General features: G+C 41.5%; 1 protein-coding gene across 2 annotated transcripts; it reads right to left on the bottom strand.

Moving 5' to 3' along the window:
- Window positions 1-3,213: 3,213 nt before the first annotated feature.
- On the bottom strand, window positions 3,214-17,308 carry LOC102022099 (alpha-N-acetylgalactosaminide alpha-2,6-sialyltransferase 5). Of its 2 annotated transcripts, none has more exons than XM_013514558.1 (3): window positions 17,077-17,308; window positions 16,126-16,338; window positions 3,214-3,869 (listed from the first exon to the last, which is right to left on the bottom strand). In XM_013514558.1, the coding sequence occupies exons 1-3, from the start codon at window positions 17,089-17,091 to the stop codon at window positions 3,855-3,857; spliced, it is 243 nt and encodes an 80-aa protein (XP_013370012.1). In that variant the 5' UTR covers window positions 17,092-17,308; the 3' UTR covers window positions 3,214-3,854. The 2 variants fall into 2 exon arrangements, with proteins under 2 accessions (XP_013370012.1, XP_013370011.1); XM_013514557.1 differs by lacking the exon at window positions 3,214-3,869 and adding an exon at window positions 15,807-15,892.
- Window positions 17,309-20,500: the final 3,192 nt, after the last annotated feature.

Below are 20,500 nucleotides of genomic sequence, written 5' to 3' on the forward strand. Positions count from 1 at the left end.
AATCTGTGCCACATTTTCTACACAATTCATCTAAACTGGGTCAGGCCTACCTGTTAGAGCTAAAGTTATAAAATTCTTAGAAGAAAATGTAGGAGGAATTTTTCACCTACCTGTCAGAGCTAAAACTATAAAATTCTTAGAAGAAAATGTAGGAGGAATTTTTCACAATCTTTGACTAGGTGATAGTTTATTTTATATATATACAAATGAAAAACATAATAGGTAAATCAGAATCACAAAAGTTTAAAAAGAAACTTTACTGCTTCAAAAGACTATCAAAACAATGAAAAGTCCATTCACAGAATAAAGGGAAAAAGTTTGCAAATCATAGGACTTGTATGTAGAATACAAAAAGAACACTTACAACTCAATAAAAATACCAATAATCCAGTTAAAATAAGATAAGGATCTAAATAGCCATTTCTGCAGAAAAGATACATTAAGTGGCAAGTGGCAATAAACACATGAAAAGACACTCAGTATTCATTAAAGGAATGTAAATCAAAGCTTCAATAAGACACTGGTATGGTTAAAAGAAAAAAAGACATGATAATGTGTTGACAAGTATGCAGATGAATTTTAACATAATGCTGGTGGGACTGCAAATGGTACATCTTCTTTGGAAAATTTTTGGTCAGTTCCTCCAGTGATTAAGGAACTGTATACCATATGATCTAGCAATTTTATACTCTTTGATATACATCCAACAGAAATAAAAACATTCATTCTTCACAAAATCTAGTATTTACACAAATGGAGGTCTGAGTAATGGCAATTTTATTAACAGAAATAAACACAATTAATTATTACTACATTTAAAAATTAATATTGGTTGACCTGAGGATTGACATTTTCATTTGGAAAGATTTGTTATTATTTGCTGCCAACCTGCTTATACATTCTTCACCTTCTCACTTGTGATTATTTTTTATTGATGCTTAAATTGACATATATATGTAAATATTATATATACATTGTGTGATTTAATCCATATAAAAATGTGCATAGAAAAAAGACCTTAAGGAAACATTTCACAACTTTTACAGTAGTTGGACTATCTCTAGCTTATAAAAAATTCCTAAAGATTTTTCCTTTTTTCTTCTACCTTTCTCCATTTTCAACTTAACCAAAATCATTTATCAGTCTAAAAATAATATTTTTAAATCTACCATTAGTATAAGCAATCACATTATAGTATTCTGAAATGTAGGAGAAAATATTTAAATACTTAATTATGTGAGCTGACAATTGGGGAAGATCCCTAATGTTCCAAAAAAAATAATCTCAGAGTACAAATCCAACAGAATGCACAGGTACTTACGACAACTGCTGATCTAAGGTAACTGCTGATCCTTTCACTTAGGGCTTTGTGTTTCAAAAGCCAAAGGAGGCACAGTGTTGACAGGTGGCACAATATTGAGCCTAAACAAGAGGAGACCTGGAGGGCCACGAAGGCCGTAGTCACAGCAAAAGCAAACTAGAAAATCCAGCCAGTATAAGGAAAGTAAAAGGAAAACCTTTCTGTCCTTTTCTCTAAAGAAGGGAAAATGCTTTCCTGTCTACATAAAAATTGAGAGTTCATAAAAACCATGTAGCTGCATGGGTTACAGTCACACAACTGAATGGTGTGCAAAAGACCTGAGCTTATTTTAGAATGCAAGGGCTTAGTCAGGAATGAGGCAGGAAAGGAATGAGGCATGAGGAGGAATGAATGCAATCTTTCTTAGGAGGAATAAATTTCAGGTCACTAAGAATTCCCTAAGACATAGTCCAGAGGAGCACAGACTCATAATAAGCACACAGACCCACACAAATAAAACACATGGGAGAAATAAGTTCTTTTGGGTAAAATCAGGACAGAAACAAAAAGCATACCTAAATCTGCAAAGATTTAAGATAATGAAGCTATCATGTGCAGAAATAAAATGTATATAAGAGGACAACATGAAAGACCAGAGCAAAGTGAAAAAAAATGAGAAATGATAAATAGAATTATTCAAATAAAATGCATAGGAAAAACAATTGATGGATGAGCAAAATAGTAGGTAAGACATAGCTGAATATAAAATTAGTGAACTGGAAGAAATAGCAGAAGAAATTGACGAGAACAGATTGATACAACATTATGAGGGCTAGAATAAGGGAGAGACAATATACTTAGAGAGAAAATATTTTGGTATACCAAAAAGTTATGCCAGTTAGCCTAGTAAAAAAAATTCAGTATCAATAACAGTAGGAAGAAAACAAAGGAATGTTCTTAAACTATTCAGAGAGGAAATAACTGATGTGAATAAAATAAAAATGTTTAGATAAACTAAAACCATACCAAAGAAATATGTCATATACAGGTAAACCTATATAGATATAGCTACCTTGGGGAGACAATATTAATAATGCCAATATCCAATTTCTTCAGCTTCATACAAAATACTACTAATACAGTGGCAATGTAAGATTACTGTTCAGGTTGACCCAACTAGGAAGGTCAAGATCCTTGGCTTATCTGAAGGAGGATAAAAATAATAATTAACTCACTTAAAAGTGGAATCTAAAAATTTGAATTCACAAAGTAGAGAATATAATGGTGTTCACCAGAAGCTGTGGTGGTTTGAAGGAAGGGAAGATGGAGAGATGCTGGTAAAAAGATAAAAATTTCATTTGTACAAGAGTAAGTTAAGAGATCTATTATAAAACAGTGACCATAACTAATAACAATAATGTATACTTGAAAATTGCTGAAAGTAGATTGCATGTATTCATACGTCAAAATGATACAAGTATGTGAGATGATACATATGTTCATTAACTTGATTTAGCTGTTCAACAATATATGAACACATTAAAACACTATATTGTTTACAATAGGCACATACAATATTATTTGTGAATTTAAAACTAAATTTGAAACATATTAAGACTTTGGTAGGTATGAATGTTCAAGTTTCTAGAATGATATTAAAGGAACAGAAGTAACAGTCTTAATTTCTAAATCAATGTAGGTTTTTAAAAAATGGAAAGATGGGAGAGCAGTGGGCAGAGGGAGAGAAAAGAGGAAAAGTAGACTGAAAAGAAGGTAAGCTGGGCATGGTGAAGCATACCTGTAATCCCAGTTACTTAGAAGGCTGAGGAAGGAGGATTTCAAGTTCAAGGCCCACCTGGGTAACTCAGCAAGACTCCGCTTCAAAATAAAATTTAAAAAGGCTAGACATAGGTCAGTGCTACCTGGGTTCAATCCCAGGTATTGCAAGGAAAAACACAAGTGTGAAATGCAAACACAAGTGTGAAATGCAAAAATATTTAAAAGATACAAAAACCTCCACTATATACCAGTTATATGTAGCAAAAATCACAATAAATATAAATGACCTAAACATCACTCTTAAAAGACAATGATTACTGTACTAATGTAAATTAAGTATAAATTCTAGCTATGTACTATTCATATAGGACACACACAGTATTACTCTTACTATCAGGTGAGAAGGGCCCTGGTCTGGGTTCTGTGAGTTAGAACCCTCTTACGCAAAGTATGGCTCTTGGATCAAAAGCAGCAGCATCACTTGCACCCATTAAGAGTTGTTGAGTCTCAGAAACTGCATTGTCATGAGCTCTACATTAATGCTTGTGAAGCACTTTCAGTGGCGCAGCGTATCACAAACACATGAATTTTTGTTTAAGACTACAAGGGAGAGCCCTTCTGTCATTCTGTCCCAGAACCATCCACAATCAGAAACCTCCACTGCTGTGTTCAGTATTGATCATGCTCCAGAGAAAGCGCCCTCCAGATTTCTGACCCTATGTCTCCTGTGTTCAAGTTCTGTGATTTGTGGGCTCTGCTGGTGCTGAAAATCTGGTTACTGATTCAGTGTCTGTCAGGAAGAGGAACAGAATGAGTAGGATTTTAGATTGTGGTAAAGCAGAACTTATGAGAAGAAATCTTAGGGGAAACTTTTTGGGAAAAAAAGGATAAACGGAAAATCTGCTTACATCTTTAAACAGTAGAAATAATGGGGAATAAAAAAGAAAGATAAACAAACAAACAATAAAGCTAGCAGTAGTGAAGCCTGCAGACATCTGTCAAGTGACACCACAAAAGCTCTAGAACAGCATATTACACGTTTTTACTTAATGAAAGTTAAATTATTTGCTCAAAAAATATAAATGAGCAAGACAATTATTCTGATCAAATCCATAACTGAATATATCAGACAAAACCTTTGACATCTGAAAGTCTTTCCTAAATGAAGGCATAATTACTGAAGAAAGCAAGTATAATGTACATGGGCTTCCACTGGTACTCTTCATAGACTCTGCATTAGTGGCCAGCCGACTTTACACCAAACTCAGAAGGAAGACAACTATGAAGTGGAAAAAAATGTACCAATCAAACTGGCATTTGTGGAAGTAAAACTTAATGCCTACTTTTATATCACCAAAATGTAAACAAAACATACAAAAATCATATGCACTTTTTCAAAAAAATCTATAATATGTTTACATTAAAGTTTAAAAAAAGAATTCAATGTGAAAAAAACCTGGCAAAAAGAAACCAAAATACATATACCAAGCTGGTAAGATTATGGAAATATTTTCCCTCTATTTTTTCAAAAAAATTACAATTTTTTAGACTAAAAATTACACTTATGAAGTCTACAGTAGTAGACTTCTCTTTATTTTTAAATGTCTTCTTGGTGTGTGTGTGTGTGTGTGTGTGTGTGTGTGTATCCTGATCTACACGAAGACCTCTGTAATGAACTACACATCAATACTAATCATGTTCTATGGTAGATTTATGACTAATTTTTGCCTTTCCCTCTTTACCTTCTGTCCTTTGGAGAAGACAATGAGTACATGCGCAGTTGCAATTAGGAAAGAGGTAATGTTCACTTTCCAGCACCAGCACTCTCGCTCTCTTGCTCCTCATTTCCTCTTTGGCTTGCTGCAGTAAGGATGAGGCAGCAGTAGCTTTTTCTGAACAGAAGGCATCACATGCTTCCTAGGATAGCCGACAGGCGGGGTTGGGGGGAATACTGATGAGTTCTGGTGTTCAGAGTGGCACAGAACCCCAGAAAATACATAAAGGAACGTCTGGCTCCATTCCATCCTTCAAACCTTCCAAAGGTTTGGCTGCCCTGTGTGCTAACAACGGTCCTTGATCAGCAGAGCAGCCCGTGTCGAGATTTCTGTCCCCACAGAGACTGGGCCAGCACGCTGGTGGCCATTCCCAGAAACAGGCCTCCTCACTGCTCTTCCCTGTTGTCTTGGGTCCTAATCAGAGGAGCTTATTTTCGACTGATTCTTTTGGCCACTGTCATTCTGTTATCACCTGGGACATCAAACATATTCAAATGTAATGATGTCAAATAACTGTGACCTCTTTGCAGAAGATGCAGAGCACGTGACAAGCCAGCCTCCGTTGTCTTCTGGAACCCAATCAACATTTCATGTCTGTCTGATAAGTGTCTCTTAACAACAGGAAAGGAATAACTGATACAACTGCTTCTCATGCTCGGTCTTATTCTTGATTCTAGGTCCAGTTACGTTCTCTTTCCTGCTGTGGCTTGGATGCATCCCCTCCAAACTCTGGGTGTTGCCACTGTGATAGTGCAGAGACTTTGAGGTCTGTGGGCTGTGAGCTGCTCCTTCATGAATGGGATTAGAGCCCCTCATGGAGGAGCTGGACACCTTCAACTGTGTTAGGAAGCCCTCTACCCACTTCCAGGGTGCAGCCCTCACCAGTCACCAAGTGTCTGTATTGATCTTGGACTTCCAGCCTCAAGGACAGTCATATATAAATTTCTGTTCATTATAAATTTGGAATTCTGTAATAGCTGCATAAAATAGACTAAAAAATTCCTTCACCACTGCCAGCTCTTTCTGTCAGGATACCTTGTTCTTCATGGTATCTTTCTCTGACATTTATTTCTGAACTTTGAGAAGAAGAACCCACTGTATCTCCAGCTGGGCCCCAAAGCACACACAACTGTTAATGAGAGCAAAGAGCAGGATTCCTCAGGGGACCCTGCAAAGTTGTCCCCTGAATTGAGCACTGGGAGAAGGGACCACGCAAGTTCCTACCTTCCCTTTCCCCACCACTGTGTTCTTCAGTGTAAGTGGTAACCGCTCACTTTCTGCACTTTCATCATTTGAAACTTTTACAGTGGAATAAAAATGAAGTGTATGAGCTTTATGATTTTCAGTAGAGTGGAAGCAGACACCACTTCAGGTAATGGGAGACAACCTGTCGTGGATTCATCCGCGACAGCCGTCTGGCAGGTGCGACACTGCCAATAACTCCAAATATGGGTCCCATAAACCTGAAGTTCATTTAGATGTACAGTGTATATTTTTTGTTCCCAGTCAAATACTTTTGAGTGACTTAGGAACCAGACTCCTTCTTCACAAATTTTATATTACTTTATAGCCAATTTCCTTCTGATGCAAGTAGAACGGAAACTTTCCTTAAAAGTTGTTAACAAACTTTAGTGATTCAAAAGAATGGTAATTGCTCTCTATAGCTATGTGGGAAATGAAGACAGAGGAAACCACTTGCTACCCTAAACTCCAATAGATCTATACCTGGTGAGATTTATTATGCAACAAAGTCTCCTTTGACAAGATTAGCCTAGAATAAAGTCTGCCCACCCCACTGTAGAATTATTACATAATAATGTCCCTGCCAGCACATTTATTCCTCATCCTACTATCTTTGTTGCAGGTGGAAGGCTTAATTCCCATTGTCACCACCACGCATTACAACATCTCCATGAACAGCTTGCTTCAGTCCTAACCATACACCACTGTTTCCTGTTTTGCTCAAGTCATGATGTGTTATTAAGATGCACAGCAAGGCTTGAAATTAGACAGAGCTGAAGTGCCATCTGGGATCATCCTCACACTCTTTTCACCAAGTATTGAGAGCAATCTTCGACCACAAACCTTCTGTTGTCAGAGAAGCTGCATTCCAACGCTGCACAGACACAGTGGGGTGGCCACCCAGGAAATCTGAGGAGGCAGAAATCTTAGGTTTCTTTATCTTCTGCCACCAGCATCACTGCTCAGGCCACAGCAAGAGTTTACCAACTGCTTCCTTTTCTTATAATCTGGAGCTTCTGCAACTCATGCCATGCCAAAGCCAGGATCATCTACTAAAATTCCCATCTAATGGAGCTGTTCTTCTAATTTACTTTTTCAAAGCTTTCTTAAAGCTTTCAGGACAAGATCCATCTCCATAGCATGTAAATATTCCTATCTACTCTGCACTATAGTTTGATGTCTCTGTCTCCAGCACTTCTACTACATGCAAGTTTCAGGTAGTTAAGGGCTGTACCTTATTCATCATTCCGTGGACTCCACAACACAAGGCTGGGTGTTCTGGTTTGACCTAAAATGTCCCCCCTAAAGCTCATGTGATCCCAGGTAAGACCTTTGAAGAGGTTATTAGAATATGGTGGCACTAACTTAATCACTGGATTAATCACAGGTGAGTTCTTGGCTAAATGTGTCATCAGGTGATAGGAGCACGTTGAAGAAGGTGGGCCACTGCGGTGAACCTGGAAGGTATACCATTATCCTTGGTCCCTTCTTCCCTCTCTCGTTCCCCCTCTCTCTGACTCCTGGTTTCCATGCGGTAAGCACCATGCTTCCATCATGCCCTCTTATCATGATATTTCTGCCTTGGAACAACCAGACCATGGCCTGAGACCTCTGAAACTGTGAGCTAAAGTAAACTTTCCATCATTTAAATTGTGTATCTGGGGGATTTTGTCCCAGCAATGGAAAGCAGATTAATACATTGGATATACAGTAAGAACACAGTATTGTTTAGCAAATAAGGGAATGAATAAACACCACTAAACCTCCTCTTTAATCTACTTCAGGCCAAGAAGTTATGTCATTTGCCAAAGAGTTCACAAGGAAAAAGTGTGGGTGTGTCCATTTGTCTCCTGAGATACTGCACTGTTGTAAAATATGGGCCTTACTGCATCTCAACATCTGGCCCACCATTCTGGGAGGGTCATCAAATGCTGTTCTGTATTTAAAGGGGAAACATAAATTAAAGCTAGGCACACTGCATATGTGAAGTCCTTCTGCCCTCATTTATCATTACCATCTTATGATTAATGAGCTTACCTGCCAGATTTGCTCAACTCTCTTCCTATTATACATAATCACAACAGGACTATGCCAACCCAATATTCAACAAAATTCACTGGACTCTGCACACATGAAAGACATTTCTAGGTGCTGGAGATGCCAAGATGAGCAAGTCATGTTCTTGGCCTCAAGAAGGTAGTATACTCACGGAGTCAGGCACGAGGACAAATAATTGCAATACTGTGCGATCAGAGGTATGTACAGGATACAAAGAATATTTTAGCACTTACCAAGGTATAGTAATTATAATAAGGCCCTGTGCAGCATAATGACATCTGGTCAAAAACACACCACATATACGATGGTGGGCTCATTAGACTTTATCACCAAGTGATGTCAGAGTCACATAAGTGTAAGTACACACCATGTTTATGTGATGTCAAATGGTCTAGTGACATATTTCTCAGAATGTGTTCTCATGGTTAAGCGAAGCATGACTGTATTTATTTCCTCACTGGTTTTTCATGAAATCTTTTGTCTCATGCCCCCTGGTCCATGTCTAACACACAGATACTCAGCCAATGTGATTGGCTGACTGATGCAGGGGTGGCCTAAGAAAATGTCCTATCTACTCTGCATGGAGACTGTAACTATAAAATCTTTAGAAGGGAGATAACGGAACTGGATTTCACTGAATTAGTTCTTGTGAAGGAAAGAAAAGGAGGTACGTGTGAGACAGAAAGCTGTGCTCCCAGGGTACTAGAACCTGCACTAATGGGAGAAGGGGGAGGTGAGGTCCAGGCAGGCCCTGCTGACCCTCATCCTTTAGGCAACCGGAAGCCGGTGGAAACACTCAAGGAGCATAACCTGATCTCTAAGTAGCAGTGCGATAGTGCTCGAAGTTCAGCCAGTGTAGCTGTGCCACATGTGCAATTAATTTCCAGAATATGCTTCTTTATAAAGACAACTGTTTAAGTGCATTTCAGACGCCAGAATAGTCTCAGATGCTGTGGATTCCCAGGAACTCCACAGACATCTCCTTAACCATGAAAAGAAAATGTAGTTTCCATTTCGCCCTGAGCTTCAATTATCAAGGTTAATATTCTCTCCTATAGGCAAAGTGGTTTCTTATCTGCCAGAAGTAATTCTGAGTGAATATTCCATCTCAGAACTGAGGGGGAGTCAATGCTATCTGCAGAAGGGCAGATCTTCCAACGTTTGGTTCCCAGAGTCTCCTGGTGATGTTTTCTTCCTCACCATGGAGAAAGTAATTCAGCCAAATGAGTGGTCTGGTCATGACATTTTCTGAAATAATTAAACATGACACCCCCTTTGGCTTGATGGACTTTTTAAAGGCAATACCTACTTTGATTTGCAAATTGTTCCAATTACCTTAGTCCCATGCATTTTATGCTCCCTTTGGAGTAGCATTGCAAAGTTAGTCACTGGTGGAAGTCTCTTTCTAACTATCTAGAGGCATATTCTCATATTCATTTCAGAATAATAAGATGTTTAAATATTTATTTCTTTCCAATAACTGGGGAGGCCTAAGCTCGTCATTTTAATAAATTCTGTCCAAATAATGTTGAGTCACTACTTAGAAGACACAGGCACTGAATTTTCCTTATGCAAATGATGTTCACCTCAGAGACTCATATATTATTCCCAGATCTGCCACTAACCCGTGACCTTGGGCGAAACACACGACCACTTGTGAATTCCTTTTGATGATTTTTAAGTTTCTCATGTAGCTAAAAAATTCTGAGTATGTTTTAAGAAATCTGATTAGAGTAAGAAGGCAGAAATGAATTAGTTATAAAACTACAAATTGTGGCAGGAGAAATTGATATTTATGACGTGTAGCTCCTTCCTTTTGAGTAACTCTACATGGTCAAAAATTCTTGAGGTAGACTTCTTTTAGAAGAAATTTAAAATCCTTACATAGATAATACTGATTCATTTGACAAATATTTATTGAAAACTCAGGCATTATGGTAAATCCTAAGAAAACAATAAAAAAAAAAGAGAGGGGGAAAAAAAAAATCCCCAGCCTTCAAAAGCCGGCTGTCTAGCAGGAAAGGCAGACTATTTTAGACAAGAAATAACAATAAGCCAGAATAAGTATTATCATGGGATTCCAGCTACGAAGACAAAACGTACAGCTCAGATCTAACCTGGGTTACATGTCAGGGAAGGCCTCCCTGTGGATAGGCTGTCTACGCTGAGAACATACATCTCTGTGGTTTTTATTTGGGAAATCATATTGAATACAGCATGCAATAAAAGTATTTATTTGTCCCAGGCCTAGACTAAGCATTTAAGACTAAAAGTATGTGTGGAGAAGAGTCTGAGTGCATCTCATAAATGACCCTCCCCTTCTCCCCAGTTTTAGCAATTATTTGATCACAAATTCACTGATTCTCAAGGGAATTCTTCCTGTAGATGAAATTCAAAGGTAGGGTAGTAATATTAAGAGATACTTATTCATTATTTTTCTATTACCCAAGATCTTACCCAGCTTCTGAAAGAGTATATAATAAGAATCAATACTTATTGATTGATGAAGTGTTTTAAGTTGTCAAAGTCCTTTTTCATCTTTAATCTCCCTTTATCCCGTATCTGCAGGACAGGAATTATACTGCTTGGCCACTCGACCCTAGAGGTTATGGAAACAGGTATCATGTCTTTGGATTAGATCTGAATGCAAATATTCGATGAAGTGACAAACACATTCATGTTCATCATAGCATAAATTATGAGGTTTAGCTTAGGTATGAAGGTTATCACATGTGACAGAGACTATTAAACCAGGTAAGTCCCCTGTAAGAGTCCAGGAGATCCTATGTCTTACCAAAGGGAAATCATAAAGGAATTTAGTATTTTGAAATTTTAATACATCCCCTTTGATATCCCAGCTGTGTACTAATTATTAATGGGATGTCACACACACATGGAGCTAAAAAAAATTAAGGAATGGTAGTTTGAAAGCTTTACAAATTTCTAAAGTAATAATAGTATTTAACTCACTTCATACTTGGAGAAAGATCATAGAAATGGTCTCCTTTTTAGTGTCGGTGCCTTGATTTATTGTTTCTGGGTCTCTTATTATTCAGCACTTGTTTTGTTATTTCACTTTTCTTGCTTTGTCTTTTCGCTGTAATTAGATCAAAGTCTGAGGATAGGGACTGTGTTCTTTCTCCAGAATCTCCCAATTTTGAAACTGTTAGGCCTTTGGTGGGTTCAAAACCTTCCAAATGAATTAGCTGTAGAAACACTGGTTCTGAATACCAAAAAATTTCAATGATTCTCAAATTTTAATGCACTCAAGAGTGATGGCAAAAAAACAAAAACAAAATAAATAAATAAATAAATAAAAGCAAGGGGATGGGGATTTAGCTTAGCGGCAGAGCGCCTGCCTGGCAAGTGCAAGGTCATGAGTTCGGTTCCCGGTACCGGAGAAAAACCAAAAATAAATAAATAAATAAATAAAATAAGAGTGATGGCAAGCTTGTGGAAATGGAGATTCCATGTTTCAGCCCCAAATATTCTAAGGTTTTCAACCATTCCTTCCTCCTCTTCATTATGATTATTGATGCTCTTCTTTGGCAAAACAATTTTAGGAAAAGTAAGACATCATAGGGCCTTGGAATTGCACTGATATTTTTTGTGGAGAAGGAACTTGACACAAGGTACAGTAGCTCTGTACTTCTCTCCAACCTCATGCTCTTTAAAAAATACTTGTTGTGGACCCACTAAGTGTCAAGTATTATTCTAGGTCATGGAACTAAACTAGTCACCAAGATACAGACATCACCGGCACAGCATCTAAATTCTAGTTGAGGGAAGGCAGACAACAGACAGACTCGAAGATTGTTGCAGATATTGCTCTGCGCTACAGGGTAAAACAAACCAGGTGAATAAGACAGAGAACGACTAAGCAGGGAACTAAGGAACGGATCCATGCATTGACATGTGGTCTCAGGACTGAACGATCAGAATGGACAAACCACGCAAAAGACCTCGGGGGAAGAGCTTTCCAGGAGAACACAGTACACAGGCACTGTTAGAAGTGACCGAATGACTGCAACTCTTTATCCACAAAAAAGTAGCTCATCTTAGGCTTCCTCTTGCTTGCCACTTCTTCTTAACAGGGCTTTATCACGTTGGCCAATTATATTTTACAGCACCCGAGGACTGAAAATGAGTTCTCTTTGGATTTCCTTGAGACCCAAATGACTTATCATTCACTGGATTACTCAGACATCGTCAAATAGAGTATAGTAAACATGATGTGGAAACTTGTAAGAGTGTATATCCTTTTCTAAAGGATGAACGGAATTTCAAAATAAGTTATGCAGTCTCCCTTTACTTTGCCTTTGGATTATTTTTCACTTCTTGCATTGACTTGGCTGATTTCCACGGGCCATCTTCAAATTAATAGTAACAGTACTATTACCACAAAACAGCTTGCATTTGTCTGAATATCTGACTGCCTAAGGAAGGAAAGAACCAAGGACAAGCATGTCACTGGTATGGGTAAAATCCATCGCTGGGGGCTACTTCTGAAGTGAGGAGATAGCTGCTGGGCGCTCACTCACTGTCTGTTCTTAAGCCATCCCAGGAAAAGGCAGGCCAGGCGACAGTGGGCCTGCTGAGATAAGGGTCTGTCCACTGGAAATGGGAATCTCCTTAGTTTTATTTCCCAGGGCCCACCAGACGGCAAACACCTTTATCTACTCGCACCAGATCAGACTGGAAACTGAAATGCATTCGATGGCCCTTTCCTCTCTGTTGCAGGACATGCCAGTTCCCTCTGAAGGTTGCTTGATTCGGCGTGTGTGTGTGAGTTTTAGTTGGTTCACATGTTAAGCTGTAGTTCTAAATGCAGAAGTTTTCCATAGCCATGAGAATTGGTTTCTTCACTTGTGTGTGGCCAACCTGATTAGAAATTAATGGCTTTCAAAGATGGGGACCAGGTGTGTGAGGACAGAATACAGATACAGTAGCTGCAGGACAGGTAGGCACCAGGATGGAAATGAGTTGGTGGATCATCTGTGGGACGAGATCTGGAAGAGGGCTTGGAGAAGATAAAGACCATCTACCAGAAAATGAAATGGCTTTATTATCCTAAGCAGCTCCCAGTAGCCTTCACCTTACTCACTGGAATCACAACTGTAACTCATGTCCACTGTGAAATATGACCATGGAAAGGATATCTGAAGCTTCAACACATAATGCTCATCCCTGACTTGACTTGCAGTGTTATCTTTCAACAGACACAGTGACTTAACCTCAACAGGGATTTACTCTGCAGTCGTATGACACAAGACCATCACTGCACACAGGGCTGTAATTTGTGAAATTTAGGTGCTGGGGATTAGGACCACCTGCTGAATTGAACCTTGGAGTTATGTTAATACCATCACGTAAGTGAACACAAACACTACACATTTAGCAGTCTTCAGGACCTCCAACCATGGAGATGTGAACAGTTTCCTAAATAGTATCTGTAACTCTCTCCAGATTCTGTAACTCAGTGGCAAATAAAAAGTCTGTTGGAATTTTGATTCAGTGTGCAGCAGCATACGGCTTCGTGGTCATCACATTGAACATACCCTATAATTTTTCTCAGGCCTGATATGAGAGAAAAAACCAATCTGAGCATCATGTGGCAATATAACAAGAATAGAAAAGCTTTCATTTCTTAACCTCTTTTGTGTTAATGGCGGGATTCCTAACAATATTTTAACGAATGATTTTTACCTCTGAGGATGACTATACAAGATCTGAAACAAAACCTAATTAAATAGCAGCTTTTGGAGAGAATGTAAACGTTTCACCCTCGTATCTTTTGATGACCATCAGAAACGGACTGCCCAGTTTCCAGCTAGCTAAACAGCAGCAGTAAAGAGGGTCAGAGCGCATTTTTATCCCAAGTTTACAGAAGTTTAGTTCTGCAGGGTTATTGGATGTTGCCTGGAGACAAGGTATACATTTTAAGATCTGCATTTGCTCTTTGGTTTGAGGCGGGGATGGAATTTTGTGAGATGCTGATATTTTTGTGGAAGAACTTCACTGATGTTGGTAAATATCTGCAAAGCAGAACCTCTGACAAGAATTCCAAGGACTTTCATACAATATTTATCATTCACATAGTACTTCATAGTTTATAAAACTCTTTTACTGCAGATTACTTCAATTTTTCATGTAAAGTTTCAACCTTTTCTCCAATGTAGGGAAGGGCTGTTTCCTCATTTTAATTATTCAAGGCACTAATACATTGAAAATGGAATCAAACATATCTGTGTGAATAAATATTATTTTGAAAATGAACTTGAGTTCATTACGCCTTGTCTTAAACTATCAATATTCTTAGCTGGTGTCTACCCAACAGCACAATATTTGAAGGAAATATATTAAGAGTATCTTCCCAAAAGTAGATTGGAGCTTTCAGTAAATTGATCTTTTGACACTCCTATTAATCATAGCTTCCCAAGTGTTAGATAGCCATTTCCACTAAATAATAGCCAGGGAAATTCACAAGTTCAATGTATTCATAAGGCACCGGTTATGCATAAACACTACATCCATCCATAACCAGATTTCTAAACTTTCCTAGAACTTCGACCCTTATGGGTTCCTTGCACACGCAGATCCAATGTAATCAATCAACAACTGGATATAAGAAAAAAAACTGAAGGTGTCTGTTTTGGCATCGTGAGAGTCTACCACCCCAACCCCAGCCCTGGCACCAAGTTCACTCCCTAAATATGTCACCCTCTCCTTTCTGTTTCCGCAAACGTTCCCAGTACAGCTTCCACTTTTTCAAGGAAACTTTCCTTGCTGCCCTGGGGTTGTCTTCTCTCTCCTCTCTGCACCTTATATTCACTGTTTATAAATTGCATTTTCCATACATTGCATCCATCAGTTTAAATATCTATTCCCATTTCGCCATCTTGTTTCCCTCCCAGGCGTTCAGCGGTCCCAAAAAGCTGGGTCCTACCTTAAATTCTTTGGTACCTCCCCGAATCCTAGCATCGTGCACTGCATAGTGAGTGATAATATTCTGATTGCTACTTTTTAAAAAGTTTCTCTTTTTCATGCATTTGAAGAGTGGTCTTTTCACACACAAGCAGAATCTGCAAAATACTACTTCGACTTACAACCATAAAATTTAGTAACATAAAAAGTAAAAGAATTGGGGGAGCTCAAGAAATCCTCTAGCTTCACGGAGCAGATACAGAGCGGAAGTGTGTTTTAATAAGAGCGTATTAGCAGCTTCAAATAATGAGGGATACATGTAAACTGTACTAAAAGATCTTCAGAATCAGGAACCCTGATTAGGATTCTCCCAGAGGCTTCACACACTGAAAGCAGGGATTTATTATTCCTAGGGAAAGAAGACTCAATTTTTAAAAATTCATCTTATTAATTATTAGCCACGCCATACGGTTGCTTCCCGGAAGACAGGGGAAAACAGGCTTTCAAGCCAATGGAAGCCGAGTCTGCGCCTCCAGCCTTCCGCTCCCGCCTGGGCACCGCTGGCTGCCGGGGCCCAGGGAATTCAGCCCAGAGCCGTCAGGCAGAGCCCGGAGGCCGGGGCGGCGCGGGGCCCGGCTGGCGGCTTCTCACCCTCCCGCTCGGGTCGGAGAACCGCGGTGCCGGTCCCCGCTCCATCCCTGCTTTCCTGCCTCCAGGGCGCGACTGGGCTGCTAAAACCCAGGCTTCAGCAACCGGACCTCCACCTTCTTCAGCGGCAATTCTGGGGCTCGCAGGATTCCAGTTTCAGGGCCGCCTGCTATTAGGGAATTGGGCTTTGGGGGTCCACTCAGCTCGTGCCTATTCCCTAAAAACTTTGCACCCCTCTCCAAATAGGAGTCCCTCCGGAGCAGGAATCCCTGCCCTTTCCCATCCCCATCCCCGACCCCAGCCGGTGCACGCTCCCTTCCAGCCGGCGCGCGGCTCTACTCACGCGCTCCCGGCCCGGCAAAGGGGGAAGGCGCAGGTGCGCGGGGCCCGGGCTGTCACCTGGTGGTCGGCCACGCCGAGGTACCCGTCCAGCGGCCGCGGTGCGGGTCGCGGCTGGGGGCTGCTGTCCGCCGCGGGCTGCGCGCTGCCGGTCGCCGGCGCCGGGGCTTGCGGTGGCGCGGGCCGCTCCTTCTGGCCGCCGAGGCTGCTGTAGACGAGCAACAAGCTGGTGCACATGGTGGTGAGCGCTAAACACACTGCCAGACCATGGCGCTGCGGGCGGGCGGGAGAGAGCAAAGAGAGCGGCTGAGCTGGACGCGGAGCAGCGCGCCCGGCAGCCGCGGGGACACGGGCGCGGCGCCGAGGTCCCCGGCGAGGGTGGCTCGGTGGGTCCCGCTCGTCCGGCAGGAGAGGCTCCCCGCACCGCGCTGCGCTCGGCCGCCGCTGCAGCCCGGATCGAGCTGGAGAGGGTAGGGGGCGCGCGGTGCCCGGGCGCGGGGGACTGGCGAGGGCGCCCCGCCGAGGGCAGGGGTGGGCGCGCACCTGGGGAGGGGGCCTCTGCCCAGCCGCGCAGCTGGAAGCGCAGCACTCGCACGCCCTCTCGGCTGGCCCCTGGGGCTCTAGCCTGGCGAGCCTCGCAAGTTTGCAATGCAACAAGGAAACCCAGAAAGTCTGCAGAGGTGTCCCCACGCCCCTCCCAGTTACCCAGGCTGTTGCTTTGGGGCGCCCCCTTCCCCCAAGCAGTCTGCCCGCTCCTCTACCTGTCCGCCGGTCCCCTGGACCCCTCGCTGGAGATCCAAGAGCCTAGGCAACCCGAACGCCATCCCGGATTCCGAGCCAAGCAGAGCCGGGAATCGCTAGGGGACGCGACGCAGGTGAAAAGTTGTCCCTTTGTAGCGGGCGACCTCGCGGCTCAGGGTAAGGCACCCCCGGGGCTCCCCTGTGCGCCCCGGGGCCGCTGAGCCCGGAGGTCCTCGTCTGTGCCCGGCGGAGTTGCACCAACTGACTCACCACCAGGGTCTTCATTTTGGGCACCTCTTTTGTGCGGAATCCTCAGGCACGCGCTTCCGGGGCTACTTTTTCTCGCAGGGTTTCCATGGTGGGAGAGGGGGCAGATATGGCTCTGACCGTCGCCAGGTCGCTGGCCTGGGCGCAGCGGGCGCGGGAGCCGCGGGACCCGGGAAGCTCCGCTGTAGCAGAGATTAGAGACAGAATTAAAACTGAACCGGACCCTAGTAGTCTCTCAGCGATCTACACCGCTGCCGCCTGCCGCCGCCTGCTGGGTCCTAAAGACCTCTGCATCCCCCTCCCCGCCCCCAAATAATAATCCGTTTGCTAGAGTGAAATTTCTGGGGCGAGAGGGTTCACCGTGCCGGTGGACCCACTTCAGGGTTCGAGCTGTTTTTTCAATCTTTTCTGAAGCCATCCTGCAAAAAGGAAGGACAGCCCAGCTGGATCCTGCCAGTGATGGCCATTTGATTATCTGGAAACTAAGATTTCTGGGTCGTGATTTTTGATAAAAACAGGTCAACCTCCCAAACGTCAATATACCTACTTAGAGATGTGGCACTGATGTTCATAGCCTGGAGAAATCTATCATGAAATTATTTCTCCTAAAAAATTGCATCATTGTAGTTTTGGAGTTGGAACTTCCTTTTTTCCTCTTCCCCTTAATTTACCTTTTTTCAAATTCAGCTATTGTCACGCAATCTTTAGATCAGAATATTTCATTTAAATTTATTAATTCATTTGCTTGAGAGATGACATTTGTATTTCTACTTGACCTTTGAGGTTCCCAGGGTTCAGCTAAAGGATTTTAGAATTTCTGAAAACATTCAGCATATCACAGCCATGGGACTCACCTGGACTCAGTCTTTCTAATTTCAATGAAAAGTTTGTGGCTACTATAGATAAAACTGCTCGTGGCTTATTTCATAAGCACCCTAAGGTCTTCAGGGCTTTCTTTATGTTAGTCTACCGCCCTGAAGGTACAGTTTCACATTCAGAACTTTGATTGAAACTAAAAACATAATTGCTGTCCATTGTCCATTGTATGCACAGCAATAGCCTATTTGAAGGGTACTCTCTCGCATGCATTTAATTACAAATGGCATTTGTTAAATGTCTAATTTAGCTACAAACATATTTCTTGTGCAATCGCTCAGTGAAAATAGTTGTCTTAATGGATTACCTCTTCACCTATAGCGGTGCGATGTTGCAGATTACATTAAGATGGAAACGATCAACAAGACAACTGAACCATGGGCACAATAAGAGCTTTCTCAAGGCCAAAAAAGGCATTACAATTCTTTTTTAATCTTCACTAATCTACTGCTGGACTGGCAATGCAACAGGAACTATTTTTAACTTATGAAGCGTCCTTCCGTACTTCGTATTAAGAAAGTTAAAATGATTGGTTCAGTAATGAATATCAGTTCAAGGCTTTCCGGAGAGGGCAAGAAACCCATGTGATTCAGCCTTTCAAGGAAAAGCAAAAAATTGGAAACACTGTCCAACACTGCCAGCCCTGAAGCTATTTATTCAATTTGTGCTTTAGGCATGAATAGAACCAGTTGTTAGGGCAGGAAAAGCAGCAGCCAGAGGAGAATCTTATCGGGTCTTGACAATTCTTTATTGTGTGGTTGCTCTTGACACTCGAATTAATGAAACAAAGGACCAACTTGATGAATCATTGCAAGCAGATTATCTGTATTTCTCCAGGGCTCTTTTTGAGATGCTACTAGAGGCAGCTCTTGCATTTTCCTGAATTGTTTTCCCTCTATCTAGCAAGTTGCCCGGTGACCGATAAAGCCCTTCTAATATATTCTGCCGTCCCAAACAGAGCCGTCATATTTATGACTCAAACTCGTGGCAGCATGTTGGACATCTGCTACATGCTATGTCTGAGCAAATTCATTAAGCGTATGCTTTTTTCCCTCCTGGGAGAATAGTGAGCTACAGTAGTTGCAAAATGTACGTAGGAGATGGCCAGGGTAAATGTAAATATTTAATTCTGAGCTTCATGTGAATGACTTCAAGGTGTCTGGCTTTCAATTATTTTGATTTGATTAATGGGACTATTTCAGGCACCTGGCTTGGGGAGGGTAGGTAAAACAAGGGACATAAATTAATTCAATTTGATCCTTTAATGATTGTCCATTATTGGGTGGTGCTGTATTAGACACAGAGATGAATAAATGACATTTTCCTGTAAAGGCACAGAACCTAATGCATGTGTGTGTATTGAAACAACGTCCGTGAATAGTCAATAAATGACAGTGTTATATGTTCAACCAATATTTATCGAGTACCTACTGTATTAATCGCCTACTCTGCTGAGTGGCTATCCATGCTTTGGGAATACCCATGTCACTAGACCTACAAGGAGCTCCCAGTCTCTTCCCAGATAAATGGTATGAACATTTATGCTCCAAAGAACCAAGAACAATCAACAGGCTTGATTTGTTTTCCCACTTTTGACTGCCTGCTTATTTAAAATCTGAGGGGTTTGAGAATTCAAAGGTATCCGTCTATTATTTACATAAGTTCATGCACACCTTTAGGTCAGTCATTTGGATAGCCAGAAAGAGCAGAAAATAGGTAGCATTCACAAATTCCTGACTGGCTTGGAGACAAGCAGACAGGTAGACAAGTCAATGAAGCACTTTCAGTTCATCTAACTTGCACAGCTCAATACAAAGTGAGTCGAGGAATCACAATTTGCTTCTCCAAACGCAGGTAGCTGAGATAGATTTCTCACCATTTAAAATTTTGCCACATTTCTGCCTCGTGCTATCACATCCAATGGAACAGATTCCTGTTTTTGAAAAAAAAAAAAAAAAAAAAAGAAAGGGAATGGAATGGAAAAGAAATTGAGTGTTCCACGATGTAGGTTATGTGATAAAATGAAGTGAGAATTTATGAAACAAAACCTGTGGTGGGATGATGAGGAAGTAAGTGGAATCCATCCCTCAGAGGGAGACTGGCCTGCACATGCAGAGAGAGAGAGAGCACAAAGCCACCAAAGGAGGAAGAAGGGCGGACTGCTGGCAGTCCCCCAAGCCCTCCTTGAATCCTCTGTGACATCTAGTCAGAAATAAACTCTTCACACATCTCACAGATGGATGGAAAGCAGAAAACAACACAGTATAAACTGACTTTAAGATACACTTGTGTGTTTGTTACTTTTCTCTCCTTGCTCAGACAAAATACCCAACACTCAAAATTAAGGAAGGAAAGGTTTATTTAGCTCACAGTTTGTGGAGGTTTCAGTCTGTAATCAGCTGGCTCCAAGGCAGGGTGGTATGTCAGAGGGGAACAGTTCGACAAGCAAAGGACAGTAAAAGCAACAAGAGCAAAAGCAGGGGAGAAGCAAGCCTCTTCCTCCCTTGTCTGATAAACAGGCTATGGCCCCAGGGCAAATGTAGCACTTACA

The sequence above is a fragment of the Chinchilla lanigera genome, unplaced genomic scaffold, assembly GCF_000276665.1.
Source record: "Chinchilla lanigera isolate Chin_1 unplaced genomic scaffold, ChiLan1.0 scaffold00022, whole genome shotgun sequence".
Lineage (NCBI taxonomy): Eukaryota > Metazoa > Chordata > Mammalia > Rodentia > Chinchillidae > Chinchilla > Chinchilla lanigera.